The 18,776-nt window shown below is 51.8% G+C and overlaps 1 protein-coding gene across 2 annotated transcripts in view; it reads right to left on the reverse strand.

Annotated features, from left to right (window-relative positions):
- Positions 1-3,258: 3,258 nt before the first annotated feature.
- OPHN1 (oligophrenin 1) overlaps positions 3,259-18,776 on the reverse strand; it is a 161,055-nt gene continuing 145,537 nt past the window's right edge. The window contains exons 14-24 of one of the 2 annotated variants that reach the window (XM_086850957.1): positions 17,961-18,035; positions 16,227-16,311; positions 15,841-15,899; positions 14,299-14,404; positions 13,429-13,588; positions 9,619-9,766; positions 8,355-8,648; positions 7,519-7,684; positions 6,556-6,606; positions 5,792-5,842; positions 3,259-5,641 (exon numbers count right to left, since the gene is read on the reverse strand). In XM_086850957.1, coding sequence (XP_086707083.1) covers positions 5,800-5,842; positions 6,556-6,606; positions 7,519-7,684; positions 8,355-8,648; positions 9,619-9,766; positions 13,429-13,588; positions 14,299-14,404; positions 15,841-15,899; positions 16,227-16,311; positions 17,961-18,035 — 1,187 coding nt within the window. In that variant the 3' untranslated portion in view covers positions 3,259-5,641; positions 5,792-5,799. Of the gene's footprint in view, positions 5,642-5,791; positions 5,843-6,555; positions 6,607-7,518; positions 7,685-8,354; positions 8,652-9,618; positions 9,767-13,428; positions 13,589-14,298; positions 14,405-15,840; positions 15,900-16,226; positions 16,312-17,960; positions 18,036-18,776 lie in introns of both variants that reach the window. The other variant, XM_086850956.1, reaches the window with a different exon arrangement.

Here is an 18,776-nt window from a genome sequence, read left to right on the forward strand (position 1 = left end):
ATCAGCCACTTGTTAATTCAAGGCAGAGATGTGAATCCTGCTCAGGGCCAAGATTTGATTCACTGAGACAAAGCAAAGAGCTTGGGAAAAAGAAAAAGCTCACTGGGCCACAAATAGCTGGCAGTGCCTGGTGTGTAATTGCACAGAAGCAGTCCACACACCATGCCCCGTGAGCTGAGGAACAGCCAAGAGAACAAAACCCCTTGGGTTTGTCATCTGCAAGGAACCTGATCCCATCCTTTGCTTTGAGTCACAGTAAAAAATTAATGTGTTATTTTCAAAATTAACCCTTAATGGACACTGAGCAGGCCTCAGCTCCTCAGGGCTGGTGTGGTGTATTGGGTAAAGAGGAACTGCAGCATGTCAGTCCCAGTGCCACCTGCCAAATGGTGCAAATGCCCACTTGGACACCAACATCCCCAGGGACACTCAGGAGCCACTGGTCCAGCGCCTCATGGGATGATGGACGTGGCTGCACCTCCTGGGCTTACACTGGGCTTGTTCTCTGATGGCCCCAAGCTTGTGTGGCTTGAACAGTGTCTGTGGGAAGACAGTGAGGCTGTTTGGGTGCAGCTGGGTCAGAACTAGCTGAAGGACAAATCCACCTCATTTAACTCCTTCTGCCCAGTTATGCTCCAGCCACCTGTTGCACATCCTGCACCCCACATCCTACACCCTGCATCCCCCCTGCACAGCTCACCAGGACCTACAGGTCACAGGGAAGCTGCTGACCTCCCTGATCATTCCTAACTGCTGTAGCTGTGGGGCCTGGCAGCATGGTGACAGCCACATGCCAGTGGGCTCCGGAGCTGTCCTTAGAGATGCCTTGGCTCCCCAGCAGAATGGCAAAACATGCTCACAGGAAAAAGTCCAGTTACCATGAAGAAGCCAACTGAAACATTATGAAACACGGTGTTTCTAGTTGCTGTGAAGAAGTCAACATGAAAACTTCATAAAAACCCCAAAATGGCCCTATGCTTTAAGGCCATTTATTTGTTCTTGTCCTCATAGCAGAAAGTGGGATATTTTTAAAACAGAAGTTCTGTTTCCTAAAATACTGATGAGTTGTGTCAAACAGCCCTTTCAGCAGTGGTTCCCCTCCCTGGGGGCCTGGGAGAGGCAGCACTGTGACCCTGCTGCGCTGGCAGCCAGCCCTGTGTGCCTTCCATGTCAGGGCTGTGGCCGTGCTCCCAGGACGAGCCAGGGGCAGCCACAGACCTCAGCGGGGTCACGCTGACTTGAGTGCCCTGACATGAGGGACATCAGCCAGCGCTGGGGTTTGCTCCTTATCCAAAACTGCTGCTGCTTTCCTTTGCCAGCTGTGGGCAGGTGCCAAGGGGAGGGCAAACAGGGCCTGCTGGGCATGCCCTGTGTCTCATCCCATAGGAGCAGGGTGGGCACAGGGACACGGTGTGGTAGCGTGGCACGAGGACCATGGGGAGAGCTTGGGCAAGGCACTGAATGGGGCCAGTGTGTGCAGGACACAGTGAGGACAGATGGAGCTGTGGGAGGATGGAGCTCCTGGGGACTCTCCTCTCTGAGCCTTCATAGGCATGACCGCATTTTATACAGGATTTCAAGAATTTTCAGAACTTCTGCCTTGTGGGAGCTCTTACAAACACTGGCAGAGGCTGTTAAAGCACTTCTTAAACTTCTGAAAACACAGAAAATGGAAAACATTATGGCTTTTACTGATTCAAAGCATCTCCTGATTGTTTAAGCCAATCACAGGATTTTTTGGAGGCCTGACCTGATTTACAGCCATGTGTATGGGCCAAGAAACCTGCTAAGGGCTGCCAGGAACCCGCCCAGTGCAGGGAGCTGCTCCCAGCTCAGAGCATCCAAATGGGTAATTGTGCAGAGGGATGGGTCAGGAGAGCTACGGAGCTGAAAACTACAGCTCTGATCCTCCAAGGAGTCCCACGTGGGTGGATTCCGGTGCCTTCATGGGTCTCTGTGTAGCACATAAATTTCAGATGTCGGTGCTCCACTAAGTATATTTCAATTCTAAATTTATCACACAGATGTGTCTGCTGCAGTCTTTGGCCTTTTCAAGTTCTTCCTCTGGGAAGAACTCACTGAGGCTTGGGCTAAGGCTTTGGAACTGCTTGTTTTGTTATCTTCTCTCTATAAAAACCTGAAAGCTTTTACTTGTGCTGGAAAATAATTTTCTTGCTCATATTAAATCCAAATGTTTTCTGTAAGAAAGCAAGCCAGGCACCTGTGGGTTGGGAGACAAGGATTGTTGGGGCAGTGCCTCAATGCTCATTCCAGTTCATGATCACTTCACTCAAGGCCTAGTGAGGAAAGAGAACAGTTTAGTTCCCCAAATGCCGCTGTTTTGAATGCATCCAGCCCTGGAAAAGTTACAGCCCCACAAGGAAACTTTTGAGAGAAACAAGAAGCCAGAAAAAACAAGCAGAAAAACCCTCCAGCTGCTGCTCCAGGTGCATTGTGTCCATGCCCGGCCCAGGAGTGCTGTGGCAGCTCGGGCTCGGGGCCAGGGCACGGCACAGACCTCTCCGAGCTGGCAAACCTGGCCGGGGCTGCACCAAGAGCCCGTGGGCCGGACTGGGCCCACACAAAATAATTGTAGGAGGATCCCAAAAGCAGCGACCAGCCCTGAGCAGGGTGTGGGTGGGAACGCTCCCCTGCTCCAGCTGGGGACCCTCACGGCTGTTGGAGCAGCTCGGCTGTCCCTGGGCCCCCAAGAACACCCTCTGGAGCCATCACCTCTGTCAGGCTTCTCCAGAAATCCGGGCTCCAAAGCTGGCTGCAAGATTCCTGTTTCAGAGAGAGAAGCTGTTCTCTCCTGAGAGAGGGCTTGCTGTTAAAAGAAAAGTAGGAGGCCTGGAAAGCAAACGCTGGTGCACAATGTCAGAGTCAAAAGGTGGGGGAAAATAGATGTGAGGAGGGAAAAAAGTGCTGGAGAGATGGAAAGAAGCCATTGGTGGCCACAGGAAAACCAGAGTCTCAGTCACCCACAGCACAGGATGCTGTCCAGGCACTGTGGCAGCGCAGGAACATTCAGCCTTGGCAGGGCAGCTTCTCCGGTCAGAAAAATGCTGAAAACCAGCACTGGGGACTGCAAACCCAGAGTGGGGCTACGGCAGAGCTCAGGGCATCCCCAGTCCCATGGACACAGCCCTGTGTGGCCTGCCTGGGGCACAGAGCTGGGCCTCCACAGCAGGGCCTGCCTGCAGAGGGGCGGCAGTAGGCCCAGTGCTTGGGGAAGAGAAACAAAACACACTGAGATTGTTTCACTTCATGGAAACTTTATAAACACTTGCAGTAACCTAAGCTTTTGCACATCACAATGGCTCCAAGGCTGATGCTGGGGGGCTGCTGTGCTGCATAGGGTGATCCTGCTGCATTCCCAGTTGTCACTTCGGCCACTGGCAGCAGAGATTGTGCCCCACAGCAGCAGGGATTGTGCCCCACAGCATCAGGGATTGTGCCTCATGGCAGCAGGGATTTGGCCCCACAGCAGCAGGGTTTGGCCCCACAGCAGCAGGGATTGTGCCTCATGGCAGCAGGGGTTGGACCCCACAGCCCCCCGCCAGCACAACCAGCATCCCCCACTGCTCTAAATGCTGGTCCCCAGTGTTCAGCTGCATCCACAGGTGCAGGAAAAATCAGCACAGACATACAAGTGACAAAGAACTTAAAAAGGACACCATGAAATAGTCTGCAAGAAGCTGCCTCTCCCCACTGCTCACACTGTCAGACTGAAACCAACCCACCCTTGGATTCTCCCTACCCAGGGAGCCTGCTCTGTCCTGGGGTCTGTGCTGGGCAGTGGGCATGAGCAGGAGGAGGATGTGACAAACCACTGCTCCTGCAGGATGTCGCCTCCAGAGTCACGTCCATCGGCAGAACCCAAGGAGCTTCCCAAACTGCTCAGGGGGTCCTCAAACAGCAGCCCAAAGCAAGAAAGACATCTGGGAAATGCTGGCCTTTTGTGTGGGAGCCACAAGCCCAAGACCCCAACAGGGCCAGGGGTTGATGTGCTGCAGGCAGGTGGCCCCACTGCCAGGCTGGTACCAGCAGCAGCCTCAGCTCCAGCTTCAGCTCCATCCTACCTGTTCAGAGATCCCTGATCAGCCTGTGCATCATCCTTGAGTCCCTGGTGAGGGGCTACAGCAGAAGGGGCTCAGCACAGCCCCAGATGCTGCCAGCGCATGTGGCACAGCCTCAACTGCCACAGCACAAGGCTGGTTTGATTTTAAAGCCACTTTCATGAGCCAGGCCTAAAGGAGGGAGCAGCTGGGGCACTGCTGAAGCCAAGGGAGGGGAGCACCATGGACATGACACACATGAGTGCCAGTGTGTGCCATTCAGCAATAAAAGACACAGGGTCATGCAGAGGCAAAGCGCCAGGACGTGGGAAGGACCTGCGCCAGGCAGGACACAGCATGCTCGAGCGATGGAGCAGCTGGGAAGCAGCTGTGGGAATGTTTGGCCACTGTTTTGCAAATGGTCTCAGCACCTAAAGAAAACCATTCAAAAGGGGGAAATCATCTTTGGGTGGGTGGAGGAAGCAGAGGAGTGCCTCTCTGCCGTGCACAGCCCTGGAACTGGGTGCCGGTGGCAGCTGGAGGAACAGACAAGCCTCTACTGCTTCAGAGGTCCTGGCCAGGGACACCTCCTGGGCCAATGGACATCATCCACAGGGCCATGGCCGAGGGACAGACTGGGCATCTTCTACTGGAAATGAATAAACAAGTAAGTAAGAAACTGGGCAGTTCTTAAAAAAAAACAGGGTTTGACCCACAAACAGTGAGTTTTAGATCCTCAGCACCTCTGTGCTGGCCACCGCAATCAGCCAGGATGGAGACTTCTTGGTGGGCCTGTGAGAAATGGATTTGTGGGAGTGTGGCTTACATGGAAGAGGAGGCAGTGGAGGAAGAGGAGGAGCACCTGCTGCCCCCTTCCCCAGCTGCGCCCTTGGAGGCTGCTGACCCAGGGGTGCTGCCTGAGAGCTGACCCCAGGCAAGGCTGTGGCCATGGCTCAGGCCAAGCCCCTGGCCAAGTTCCATCTGTCAGCGTTGTGTCCCAGGCCAGGGATGTCCAGGAGGAGATGAGGAGACATCCCACTGAGCTGAGCACAGTGGTTCACCTGTCCCTGCCCAGCCTGCATCACCATGGGCAGTGTTACCAGGCACGGCTGTCCCACACACTGACACCAAGTGGGGAACACAAGCACAAAGGAAGGGGCTTCTCAGGACAAGGGGGGACTGCAGCTGTTTTGCCCTGGCATCTGAACACAGGAACTCAGCATTTGTGCTGTCCCAACACCCTTTTCAAGGCATGTTTCTCCAAAGTGAGCAGGTGAACAGGTCCGTGTCCCCCAGCCCTGCCCATGCTGCCGCCACCTGCGCCGGCACACATGGGCACTGTCACAGCCTGCAGGGAGGAGAGGTGGGAGGGCAGGGAACAGTTCAACACGTGTGGGCAGGATCTGCTCTCCATCATGGTCTCCCTCTCCTAATTTCTTGAGCTACTTGTGGCTCGGAAATCATCGTCCAGTAAGATAGCTGCTCTCCAGGGCACTGGGGCTGGCAAGGCTCAGCTCTGACTCCTGGGTCACAAACACAGAAAGTCTCCTGGGTCCAGCTGGGCTGAGGTGTACTTACAGAGCCTGGAAGAAGAAAACAAGCTCTGTGTTTGCAGCAGTGCAAATCCACTAGTAATGGCAGAACCACTGGACTCCCACAACCCCATAAATACTGACTTTGTATTACATGTCTACTTTCAGTTTATTATTTGATTTGTTGTCATAAACACGTACCTATAGGCTCAGCTCTCGTCACTTGGGATCCTGCCTTGCGGTGATGAAGAACTGGATAAATGGAAGCAGAAGGATAGAGAAAAATTGAGTGCAAGGAGCAAGCTCAAACTCAGCTCCACAAACTCCTTGAGGCTGGGTAATGCGCAGGGAGGGGTCTGTTTTGCAATAGAACAAATGTTTTCTCTCTCAGTACCAGAAGCAGCAGTTCTCACACTTACACACAAACCTGCTCTCCCTTGGGCAGAGCTTGGCAGCTTTTCAGAGCAGGAAGCTGAGGCTTATTTGAGTAAATATTATCACAAATGGCACCTGCTGCCACTCAGAGCCGAGGGCTTTGCCCACAGTGTGTCCCCATAACCCCCTAGCTCCTTGTCTGCACACCCTCTGTGCTAGACCAGCCATCTTCTCTCGGCAGCTGCTGGGACCTAACCAGCCCTCATCACCTCAGCCATGACCTGATCTTCCCACAAAGCCTGACTAGAATGGCCACTACACCAAGCAGATCCACACACATGGTAACAGGGATACACAGGGATGTTTCTCACTTGGCAGATTTAACTTATCAAGTCTGTATCTGGACTCACATTTTACACTTTGTGCTCTTTGTTTAGTTTCAGCATCTTAGCTGAGCCTCATCTGCTGTTCCTAAGTATGAGACAAGGCAGGCCTGGGGCTGGGGCTGGGGCTGTCTCTGCCTCAGAGGGAGCACCCTGTGCTGCAGGGCTGCTGCTACCCACGTGCCACTTTCCCTTTGCCAGCCTTACCTGCCTGTTCTTCGGGAAGCCGTCTCAAAGAACTTGGTCCTAGAGGCCACCCTGCAAAGAAAACAGAAGTCTCTCTTCTGATTCAACCTGGCAATTTGCTAATGAGATCTGCTCTGTGCCAGGGGAATGAGCTGCAGCACTGGCAGAACTGCAAAGATCACCTTCAATTGACAGTTCTTGTGCCAAGGCATAGCTGGGCTCCTTCTGTGCCCGTTCCACCCTCACACCACCCCCAGCGCTTTGGCTGGGCTGCCTATAAAACCATGGAATCATGGAATCATTTACACTGGGAAAGATCTCCAAGATCATGGAGTCTAACCTTTGACCAAGTACCACACCAACTGAAACAGCACTGTGTGCCACATCCAGTCATTATTTCCATGCTCTTGCCTATAATCCTATGTTCATCCATCCCTTTATGGTCTTCCCTTCAGTGTTTACGTGCTTCTGCCCAAGCTCAAGAAAGAGAAGCTCTGCCAGGTAGCTCTGGCACAGAGCTGATCCTCACAGCACCTTTTGTTTTCTTTTGGTTAATTCCCACTACAGCCAGCAGGGTTTCTGACTCTCTTTAAATCTGAGAGAAATCTGAGGATGAGATGAAGCTGAACTCCATCCAGTTTCCTTAAGAAGATCCAAGCTGGATCTTGTCCTGCCCCAGAAAGTGTCTCATTTGAGAGGTTTGCTGGGTTAGGCAGGGAAGAACTCAGCTCCACTGACCCAGGAAAAGCAGGGAAGGGGACGGGACAAGGCTCAGCCCTGAGCTGTGCTTGAGCAGCTCCAAAGCTTTGTGTTTGCCTTTGCTGTGGCCCCACTCCCCTCTTTGCCGTGCCCTCTGCTCAGCTTTCCAAGTGACACTCAAACCTGCACTTGCACCAGTGCCACGGGGACATCCACAGGCTCCAGCCACTGAGCCCCCAGGTGTCCCCAGCAGCACCATGCACCTGCCACGGGTAGATGGCTTACACAGATGAGGGCATCTCCTCTGCTGTCCCTGCTATCAGATCTGGCCTCTGCTCCAGCTTTGGAGGGATAGGAGTCCTGCATGGTGGATCCGGAGGTCTCACAGGGGGACGTGTTATCACAGGCTTATCACCATGGGAACGTGGCTTAGGGACACCGTCACAGTCACCTGCAGGGATGGAGATGACAAACACTGAGGAAGCTCTGGCAGAGGCCAGATATTTATGAAGGGGCACTGAACAGGTCTGTCGGTTTAGTTCTGTCCCTCTGCCTCAACACTCTCTCACTGACAGTGGCCAATAGCCAGAATGGAGGGACAGAGTCCAGGGAAAGGAAGTTCCCACACTACCTGCCCCAGAAAAGCCTTCCTGGCACTGGGAACAGGGGCTGGAGCTGGAACTGCAAGGACAAACTCAGAGTAGTTGATGACTCTGAAGCTGACACTTCCTAGGAATGACAAGCGTTCTTAACCAAACCCTCTGCAGTGCTGCTCTGTGAAAGGGAAAGGAACAGAACAAATGGGTGATTCCTGCAGCTGAGCTTTCACCCTGGACAGTGACACTACCTGTCCCCTCCTCAGCTGCTTTTCTTCCCCAAGATCCAGCCAACCTTGCTATTCACTTAACCCTTCCAAGTCTTTAAGAGTCAGGTCAACAAGGAATGAGGGTCAGACTTTACTCATGCCCACCTCTTAGGCTGTTCTGGTCTCCCAGCCCCTCCTTCTGAGCTACATCGAGAGGACTCAAGGGGAGAAGCCCACCACCCGCCCCAGGGAGGGCTGACTCGGACACCTCGGGCTTCTCCTGCCTGGCTCTGGCCAGGCCCCGGTGCACACTCACCCTCCCTGCTGCAGATGCCCGGCCGGGGTGCCGGTCTCCTGGCCTGCAGCGTGGCTGTCCTCAGGGCAGGGCTGGTCACCACCCCGTTGGCCGCCCTGCCAGCTGGCTTCACCCCTCCATCCTGCAGCCTGTTCCCCAGCTTCCCCAGCTCGGGCTCAGGGCGCGGCTGGGGCCGGCTGTCAGAGGGGGGACGCCCCGGCTCGTCCCCCCCTGTTCGGGGCGCGGGCAGGCGGCTGCGGAGCAGGGGCTTGGGGGCCTCCACACCGCCACCATTGGGGGTCTGCCCGAGCCACTCTGCTGTGGAGACAAGAGTGCAGAGACTGGGGTTACTTGTCTACCGTGCTTGATGAGCCTCCAAAAGCCACTCGTCCCACCCACCTTGCTGTGCTACAGACCCAGGAGCAGGAGCTCTGCTATGATCCCCACTGCTCCCTGCAGCCTTGGGGCGGTCCAAGGCGAACGCTTCTGCTCCCAGCTCGGGGAGGCATTGAAATGCAAGGCCAGCCCCAGCTCCATTAGCAGTCTGGGGGTTTTAAAGTGCAATGTGAATCAATCATGTTTTGCCAGTGTTACAAAGTGCACTTTACACCTAAACATCATCAGAGCTCTGAAAACTAATGGAGAAAGAGACTTTCCATCTCTTTGGTGACTGTGGAATCAGGGCACACCCTACAGTGACAGAGCAAATCAAGTACAGAAATATGATTTTAAGCTGATGTGCCCTTTGCTTTTAATCCAGCTGACATAAGGAAATGCTGAATCCCTTATCAGAATGTCAGAGTAGAACTTGGTCTAGAAAATACCTTTACTGTGTCCTGAAAAAGCATTTTGAAGTTCTTGCTCTGGATGTGGAACTGCCAGAAGCTGAGCCAGTTTGAGACCTCCTTGGGCATCCTGCAGCACAGCCCTCCCTGGCTACCATCCTAACAACATTCCATGCAGTTTTTTGCCTCTGATGCCACAAAACCTCTCCTCTGGGCCTCTCCTGTGCCAAGAACCAGCCTTAGTTTAGCTAATGGAGAATACAGAAGGTACCAGAAAAACCCAAATCCCACAAAATCTGACTTGTGACATGATGCAACATCAATATGATGTATGAGTGTTTTTGGCTTTCCTTTCTCTCTGAGCAGCCCTCACTGCTTGCTGTGTCCAGGACCCTGGAAGTGCAGCCCTGCTGCTGTTACCTCCATTGCTCCTGGAAAGGTGTTACAGGAAGCAGGAGGGGTGAGAAGCAGGTAAGGCACCAGGAAACAGCTGGACTGACCTCCGCTCTCCTCCACAGACGCACCGAAGAAGACAGGTCTTTCCCTCAGGGGACGCTTGGAGATGGTGATGGGTTTGTGCCGCCGGGCAGCCACCCTGGGTGGGGGCACTGGGGGGGCTGTGGTGTCTTCTGGGGGGCCAGAGTAGATCTGTAAAGAGAGACATGTTCAGGTGACCTGCCACAGAAGGGCCACTGCCTCACCTCCTGCTGCAGGTGCCCCTGCCCAGTATAGAGCGGAATATGTGGGACCATCACTGACACTGTCCCCATCACTGACACTGTCCCCACTACTGACACTGTCCCCACCACTGACACTGTCCCCATCATGACACTGTCCCCACTACTGACACTGTCCCCACCACTGACACTGTCCCTGCAGCTCAGCAGAAAGATCACAAACACAAACCATTTGTAGAAGCAAACTCCTCTGGAGCAGATGAGGGAGCCTTTGAAGCTTTGGAGCACACAGCTCCTGACCAACATCAAGATTCCCATTGTCAAAGAGATACATTCCCCAAAACACCCAAGCCAACCTGCATTGTTTCAGATCTAACACTAAAACCCTTCAGCTCTTGGCTTACAATGACGTGTTTGGCACCAGGAAATTACCTGGGATGAAATACTGGCATAAAAACAATGCCACTGAGAAACTGTATCTCCTTTTCTCACTGGTCATGTGGCACCTATTTGGTTGAGATTAATTGAGAGGTTCTCATTTATGTCAGGGCTTTTTTTTTTAAGAGCTGAAAAAGAAATACATCTGAAGAGCTGAAATACTGCATCAAGACCAAAGCAGCTGCCTTCCCAGGGATGCTAACTGGAGTTTTACCAGGCTTTAAAGCATGAGTTATTATGGAGAGGTGGCCTGAGCTGCTGAGCCCAGAGGCTGCACCGCCTGTCCTAGGAGATGGGGAGCTAGCTGGTCCCTTCCTGGCTCCAGCCCATAGGAGGAGAGCTGTGCCAGCTCCACCAGCATGCTGGGTCACCACACCCTTGGGCCACACTTCGATATGGAAAAACAACTTTATTGCGTCACCCAGAAAAATCTTAACATGAAGAAATGTAACATTCTGCTTTGATTAAGTGCCTCATTTTGGTAATTCAAACCAAAAGTATATTCCTTTTTCTCCAGGCCAAAGAGGAGGGCTAGGAAACCAAGATGGGGGATGGGAGAGGAAAACATGTCCCTAGTTTAAACTCCTTGGTCCCAAGCGTGTGCATGGGGAGGAAGTGGCAGACAGCTCCCCACACCCCAGGCTGCTCTGGATAATTTGGCTAAATCTGCTCTGGATTTACTTTGGATAAATCCAAGTGCCTGGACCAGGCTTTGCTCTGGACAGCCTGGCCCATTCTGCACGAGGAGACAAGGAACAACATAGAATCACAGAATGGCTCAGGCTGGAAGGGCCCACAGTGGGTTATCTGGTCCATCCTCCCTGCTCAAGCAGGGTTTCCCTAAAGCAAATGGCGCAGAATTGTGTCCAGACAGTTCTGGAATATCTCCAGTGAGGGAAGATTACACACCCACTCTGGGAAAATACCCCCACACTCAGGGTTTGGTGACACGGGGCGGGTGCTGGCTCACTGCCTGCTGGGCTCTGCCCTGGGCAGGGGCAAGACATGTTCCCTGCTCCAAAACACAAGGTCTGGAGCACTCTCTCATCATGACATGGCAGCACATGAATTAAAAGCAGCAGCTCGTGTATTATTAAAACAGCAAAGGATTGCCTGTAGGAGGGCATTTTTTTTGAAATATCAACCTCATCCCTACCTCCCAGGCAGAATCTGATCCTGATTTTAAAAGAAACATTAAGCTCCCCATGGACACTTACACAGGTACCAAAGAATACCGTTTTCAACACCCGAAACCCAAGCTAAACCAACCACAAATGACTGTGTTGAAGAGGTGAGTGCAGGCTCTGATTTACTTCTAATTGAAAATCCAAATTAAATAACCTAAAGGTACAAAGATATTGACAGACCCTCATCTTAAGGAGGTTTGGAGAGGGAAGGTGTTTCTAGAACAATCAACCCATTTAATTTAACTACAACATTGAAACATGAGATGTGGAAACAGTAATTATCCACAAACTCCTCATGAATAGTTACTTTGTCCTCAGAGTCTTCAGATTGCACCATATAACCCACGTCCCCTCTTCCTCCAAGGCTCATCTGAGCTGTTTGCTCATGTGTGAGCTGAAGACACTCTCAGCTCCAACGCCAAGTTTATAAACCCAATCCAATAAATGTGACTAACTTAACCTTATTGCTGGAAAAATTAAAAGCAAGCAAAAGGACATCTGGCTTAATTAAAGCTGTCGTCCCAGCTCTCAGAGGTGGCAGAGTGTGTTGACTCAGACTGTGCTACAGGCTGTAAGGAGGGGAGCACAGAGCCTCATCACTGGAGCCAGCGTGTGAGGTTCCAGACACAAACCAGTCCCCGCTTTTCTGTGGGAACTTAGTACAAGTGTTCATAGAGACCTACACAGGAATTGGCTGGTGTTTTAATGAGCTTCTGCTGTGGGTACTCAGAAGCCTCTCTGAGCTCTTTCATCCTGTTTCAATCCTTGGCATCACAGCCAACTCCCACCCCCTCATCTGGTCCCCATGTGGTCCCCACTTGGTTGCTCTGGCTCCACATCCCTGTTACAAGAACCTTGCTATTCCAGCTTTGGCTGTCTCTTCCCTTTCCAAAGGGAGCTTTGCCCCTGTCCATGTGCTGCCCCGTGCCCTGGGAGCTGCCCCAGCCCCCTCACAGCAAACAGCATCCCTGAGTGAACGGCTCCACGCGCTTCCTGCTTCTAAGGCACGACAGGGGTTTGGACACTGCACTCTGCTGGGAAAAGCTGGAGGACCAAACTTGCTTCTCGGAGCCCAGGGCTGTTACCAGGGCAGTAATCTGCTCCCTGCTCGGGATCTGCTGCTCTGGATGGAAATGTTGCTCTGGCTTTCAATATTAACACCCAGCTCTTGTCTTCCTGCAGCCACCCGACACCCCTGAGCCGGTGTCAGGTATCGCTGAGAGCGAGTGTGAGCACAGACACAGTGGAACATTCTGCTTTCCAAAGACAGAACTCCACATGACAAAGCTGCTGTCTGCACATGCATCTTCAGCACCACCCCAGCAACCAAACACTGGCTGGGCACGTGGCTGATGCTCAGGCTGAAATATGAAATACCCAGCAGATCCATGGAAGGCAGAAGAGACTGGAGGCTCTCCAGGGCTATTGGTCCTGTGAGAGCGTGGCCCAGGGCCATGGGCACCAGCCTCAGCTCCTCCAATGCTCTACCCCAGGTAGCAGCTCCCTCAGACTCCCTCTATCATCTCCACACTGTTCCTGTATCTGTATCTGAATGCAACCACAGCTGAATTACTTTCATCAACCATTCAACACTTGTCTGCTCTATGTTTTTTCCACTGATTCAACGGTTGTGCCAGTGTCTCATCTTGGATTGTTCCCATTAAAACCAATTCTGCTCTGGCCTAGCTCCTGTCTAGCAAAGGAAAGAGTGAAGCTCTGCAATGTTCAATCATACAATAGATTTTTGTTTTTCAATAAAGCTTCCCCTTATTTAAAAAGAAAAGGCAAAAATGCCCAGACTCACTGTTTCCTCTGGGACCAAATAACAACAACATTGAGGAACACACCTGCTACTCTTTGCCTCCTCCTGAAGCCTTTCAGAGCAGCGTTTTATGTAAAGCCAGCCCAAGGAGACTCCAGAAGGAGCCCGAGCGCTGCCGTGTTGCCACAGCAACAGTCTGCAGGAGCAGGCTGGAGCAGCCGGAGCTGCCCCAGGGCTGCCCCGTACCTTCCCAAAGTGCTCTATCAGGATCTCAACCACGATGTTTTGGAACTTGATGTTCATCATTGCTGCCACAGTGTCCTCCTGTGCTCGCATGAGGGTGGGCCCGAAGATCACCCCCATGTTGGACGGTGACATCAGATTCTCCCGGCTGTGCTCACAGACGCTGCAGAGAGGAGGGGAAGGAGGAATAGAGCTTGGTTTGGTTTGTTTTTTTTCCAGATCTTATTCCAAGGAAAAGCCCCAAAACCCAGGATACACTGAGAATCAGTCATTTAATTTTCTTTATTGTGTTTCAGAATTTTTTCCCTGGCAGTGACAAACATGGCTCTAGCTCTGACACACACATTTGGCTTGGACAGATGCTAGAGAGACCAATGTGCTGACAGCAGCTTTATTTGATCTCTTCCCACTCCCAGCTCCTCTTTAACTCTGCAATCAAAAGTTATCTGCATAACATATACACAAAAGGAATTGTTTAGATCCTATATCCTTTTTATCCAGAACTGACTTCTGGTTTTAATTTTCTCTCTCTCTGAAGGAAGAGAACTGAATATAGGGAGCACACTATGGTGGTTTCCAATAAAATTCTGAGGGATGACAATTTACAGTCTCTACTCTCAGAGATTATTTTAATTTTTAAATAATTTCCTGCTCTGTGCATGTCTGAAAGGGGATGGAAGGAGCAACCAGAAAGAGAAGCATCACTTCATGCAGAGGGTAGCAAGGTTAGTCACCCCCTTTGTGCAATCCACATGGAAATTCCAAAGGGGATTATGGTGGGTAAAATTTTGCAAAGCCGACCTCCCAAAAGGGCTTTTTCTGCTGATTCCATTGTTCCCTTTTCTTTGGTTTTAGAGGAAAACATCTGCTTACTTGACAAGGTGCTGGATGAGGAGTTCTAACATCTCCCTGTTCTTGTCAGGCAGTTTATAGACCAGTGCATGAATGGCTCCCAGCCTGTAATCCAGGTTCTCGGACTCTGGAAAGCAAGAGCACAAAGAAGAATTTGTACCCAACACTTTCAAACTAAATACACCAGGGAAATATAAAGCCAAAGGAAACCTGTGGCAGCTGTTCCCTTGTGCAGCATGGGAGTGAAAGGGAGCAGAGGGAAGTGAGATTTCACAGCAACAGAGAACACTGTGAGAAACAACATGAAGTGGAAAGAGGAAGAAATGGAGCTTGAAAGGGAGCCCAGGGACACACTCCAAAAGAGGCTGGGCATGGGCAGGTCCTTCCCTTCACACCCTTGTTCCACACACCTGGCAGCACACAGCCTCCCTCTGGGAGTCCTATTAGCCCAGAGAGCTCTGACACTAAACAACACCCAAAATATCCTGCAGGGAAAAAACCTGAGTCCTTGACCAAAGAGGTCACCCTTAGAAGAATAAATAATCAGAAAACAATAAAATACTCAGTGTGGAAAGAATGGTGTGGGGTCTGGGTGGCTGGGAATCTCAGTGGTGCAAGTTTCTAAGGGAGGGCAGGGAAGGGATAAAGGTCCTGCCCACACTCAGCCATTATGGGCTTAATCAGCTCTGAAACTAATAAATCCTGGACTTGACCACCTTCAGCAAGCGGTGGAACATTTCCCTTTCCAAGAAAGAATGGGTGTTTTTCCTTCTCCAGAGGGATACATGAAGAAGAAGTAGACACCTCCCAGTCTCCCAGTGACTTCTGGAGGCACAGTGGGATGAGGAATGATCTAATGCCACACATTTCCAGATGCCAGCACTCCCAGGCTCAGGGTGATGACCAGCTTCGTGCACTCCTATCCCCTCACAGGCCTCTGGCTCACAACTGTCACAGCTTATCTGCAATGTCCACAACGAGGTGACAACTCAGGTGACAACCGAGGATGGGCTGGCTCAACACAGGTGAAACCCTGGCACTACACTTGAGCTTCTTGGCTGATCTCTGTTATTCCCAACTGGGACTCAATCCCAACAGCTACAGCAGAGAAATACCTTCCACGTACTGGTAGACACTCTGTTTTCAATATCCCAGGACAAATTTCACAACCTAAAGGGAACACCTACTTATCTGGGTGGCAACAGCACATCCCATTCCCTCACAGGTTTTAAAATAAATATATCAATACCAGGGAGAAACAGTTCTTGTGAGAGACTTGTGCTGCTTTCAAGTGAGTGACATCCTCTGTCTCTCCAGACCCCCTGAGAGCACAAGATCCTGTCTGAGGGAAGGGCACTGCAGTAGCAAAGGAGGGAAGGGAACATCCAGCACCACATCCCCTGCACAGATAAGCACTTGGAGGAGAGAGCCACTGCTCCTTCTACAGGTGAAGCAGCTGGACACCACAAGCTGGGCTGGTAGAACTCTGCCAAGTGATTTTGATGGACCCTGGCTAGGGAAAGCAGGGCCAGGGACCATCAGTGGGGAAGCTGTGGGACTTACTGGCAGCCAGGACCAGCTCTTTGTGGAGCTTGTACGTCATGACGGGTTCAGACAGGTTCCTGCAACAACCAGAAAGAAAACTGAGCTGGCAGGGCATTGTGACCCACTTGTGACCCATCTTGGATCAATGGGAAAACTGGCTCATCCCTCAGTGCCACCAAGTCCCAGTGGAATTTCCCTCTGCAGTCAATAGCAGTGAAACAGCCCTCCCCATGGGATTGAGGGATTCTGCAACACCCATATTTATCATTCCTCTTCCCAAAGCCTTTGTCACTTTGCTCTTTTCAACAGCCAGATGTGAATATCTGGCAGCTCATTTCACCTTTCATCTGCATCAGCCCCAGTCCCCTTTGCTTTCTTGGGGCAGGTGTGACCTGCAGTGCTACCTGAGATAGAACTTCAGTGAGCTGGTGATGGTCTTGATGTCCCAATCCCCACTCTGGAGATCCACGTCCCCGGGGCATTTTGGATCTGTAAGAAGAATGAAAACATTTCAGAATAAAGTTCATTTAGAGGCTGCTAATGAATAGTCTGCTTGGGATGGGGTTTCCCCTTGAGACACATGAGACACAGGAAGCCATAGCAGCACACAATGAGAGCTCCTAATTCCCAAGGCTGGGAAAAGCAGAAAAACAGCACCAGTGTCAGGATTTTGGAGAAGCTGGGGAGTAGTGCTAATGAGGGACAAAGAGGGAACACAAGGTAGAATTTAAGCAGTTCTGAGAAGTCACTGAGAGCATATTCTCCATAGTTTATTTTTTCCCCAAGGCTGGCAGAAACAATGCATTTTAACAGGTCCAAGACAAGCTTTCTGATATCCAAAGTAATCTGAATGCCAGCTCCAATCCCTCATTTGCAGCTACTCTGCTGAAGGCTGTTCTGGAAGCATTCCCTCTTTGGTGCAAGAGAGGAGGAAGCTCAGGGGAGGCCCAGCAGCATGGAAATACAATTTGCTCCTGCCTAAACCCCCAATAAACCACATCACGTCTGTGGTGCCAAAAGTGAAGGATGTAGTTGTGGGATGGGGGGAAGCTGGACTACAGAAATAAACAGTGGGATTTATTTTTGAAAATAAATAGGACTAGAGACTAAAAAAAATATTAATCTATCTTCTTTGAGTGGTTAAAGATGAAATCCTGCTTCAGCAGTTATTTATGTGGTGTTGGACTTCCCATTGTGTTTTCATATGCAGTGGGATGGCAAGTGGTTACCCAGACCCATGCAGATAAACAAAACAAAAAACCACTCACTGGTGGGATTCAGAGGAGAAAACCACAAAGCTGCTTATAGGGAGGGTGAGAATCAAGGAGCAACAGAACCTGAGGCTCAGCAATGAGTCATAGGCCAGTGGAGCTGGGCAGATGCCCGAAGTCATGGCTCTGTGAGAACTGGGCATAGCCAGACACCAGTACAAACCAGGGTTTTAATAAACAACACCCAGAGTAGAAGCAATAGGAAACAGCCAAAGCCTTTGAATGCTGTGTTAATATCAGATGTCTGAGCTGGCGTGGGCCCGAGGCAGGCAGCGAGGTGAGTGCAATCCCTGCCCTGTGCTCCAGCCCCAGGCAGGATGGGGAGAATGGTTTGGCCTTGGGCAGATGAGGATCGACCCCAAAGGGTCCCAGAGAGGTTCACAGGTGACCATGAGGTGAGAGTACAATGGCCTCAGCCAGGGCTCAGCCCAGAAGGGCCTGTCCTGGCACAAAGCAGCGCTGCTGGGCACCACAACCTGCCAAGACTGTAAACAAACTATAAACCCACTGGTCCCAGTTGCCAAGCTGGTATGACAGACAGATCCAGCCATGGGAAGGCTTGCAGCAGGAATTCATCTATTGACTTCTTAACACACACATTGGCTCCTTATCATACACACTGCACACAGTGAGGTGTCCCCATCCTTCCAGAGAAAAACACTAGGGTGGAGGGTTCCCTGCAGAGGCCACCTTCCCAGTCCATCTCATTGTGTTATCCCAGGAAAGAGGGGGAAGATGAGCTTCAGAGGGGTCACAGGGACCAAAACCCATGCTGGGCATTTCTCACACTGGAACCCAGCCCTCTCTGTCCCTCACAAACAATTGAAGAACAGGAAAGTGTAATTGCACAGAATGATTAATTCTTACCAAAAAAGGCATTCAGTAACTTCTGCACCTGGATATTGCTGCCAACAGTCCGGTACACACCCTCCGTAGTGATTCCTGAGAGGACAAAGGCAGGAGCGTTAGCCGAGGTTTCCCGCTGGTAGTCCAAAGGCCCCATCTAGTGGAACTGTTTTCCTGCTGCTGGGCAGTGTCCCATAGCCCGGGCTGTGTCCCATATCCCAGGCTCTGTCCCATAGCCCGGGCTGTGTCCCATAGTCCGGGCTGTGTCCCATATCCCAGGCTCTGTCCCATAGCCCGGGCTGTGTCCCATATCCCAGGCTCTGTCCCATAGCCCGGGCTGTGTCCCATATCCCAGGCTCTGTCCCAGTCCCTGGGCTCTGTCCCACTCCCTGGGCTCTGTCCCATATCCCAGGCTCTGTCCCAGTCCCTGGGCTCTGTCCCACTCCCCGGGCTCTGCAGGCAGGGGCTCTGCTCACCGCAGCAGCCGAGGCCACCAGCACCACCGTGGTCACCATGTCACGGTCAGGTGAGCCCAGCCATGGCATGGGACACACCAGCCCACACACCCCATTTCTGTGGGGTGCTGCTTTATCACGGATTTGCTCAAACCCCCACAGAAGACAAACACATTGAAGCAGAATCTGAAAACACTGGCCAGTGCTCGGACAGGCAGAATCACTGTCTCTCCTAGCTGTGCAAGCAGGGTCTTTTGTGCCCCTGCTGCTCCTCACTCTAGTGGGCTTAGGCTGCCACAGCCCCAGCAGCCCCAACCCCACATCTGGAGATGAATCCAGGTCCCTGTCCCACACTGGTGATGTTCACTGGTGCAGGCTGGAT

The sequence above is a fragment of the Cyanistes caeruleus genome, chromosome 14 (assembly GCF_971803275.1).
Source record: "Cyanistes caeruleus chromosome 14, bCyaCae1.hap1.1, whole genome shotgun sequence".
NCBI classification, from domain to species: domain Eukaryota; kingdom Metazoa; phylum Chordata; class Aves; order Passeriformes; family Paridae; genus Cyanistes; species Cyanistes caeruleus.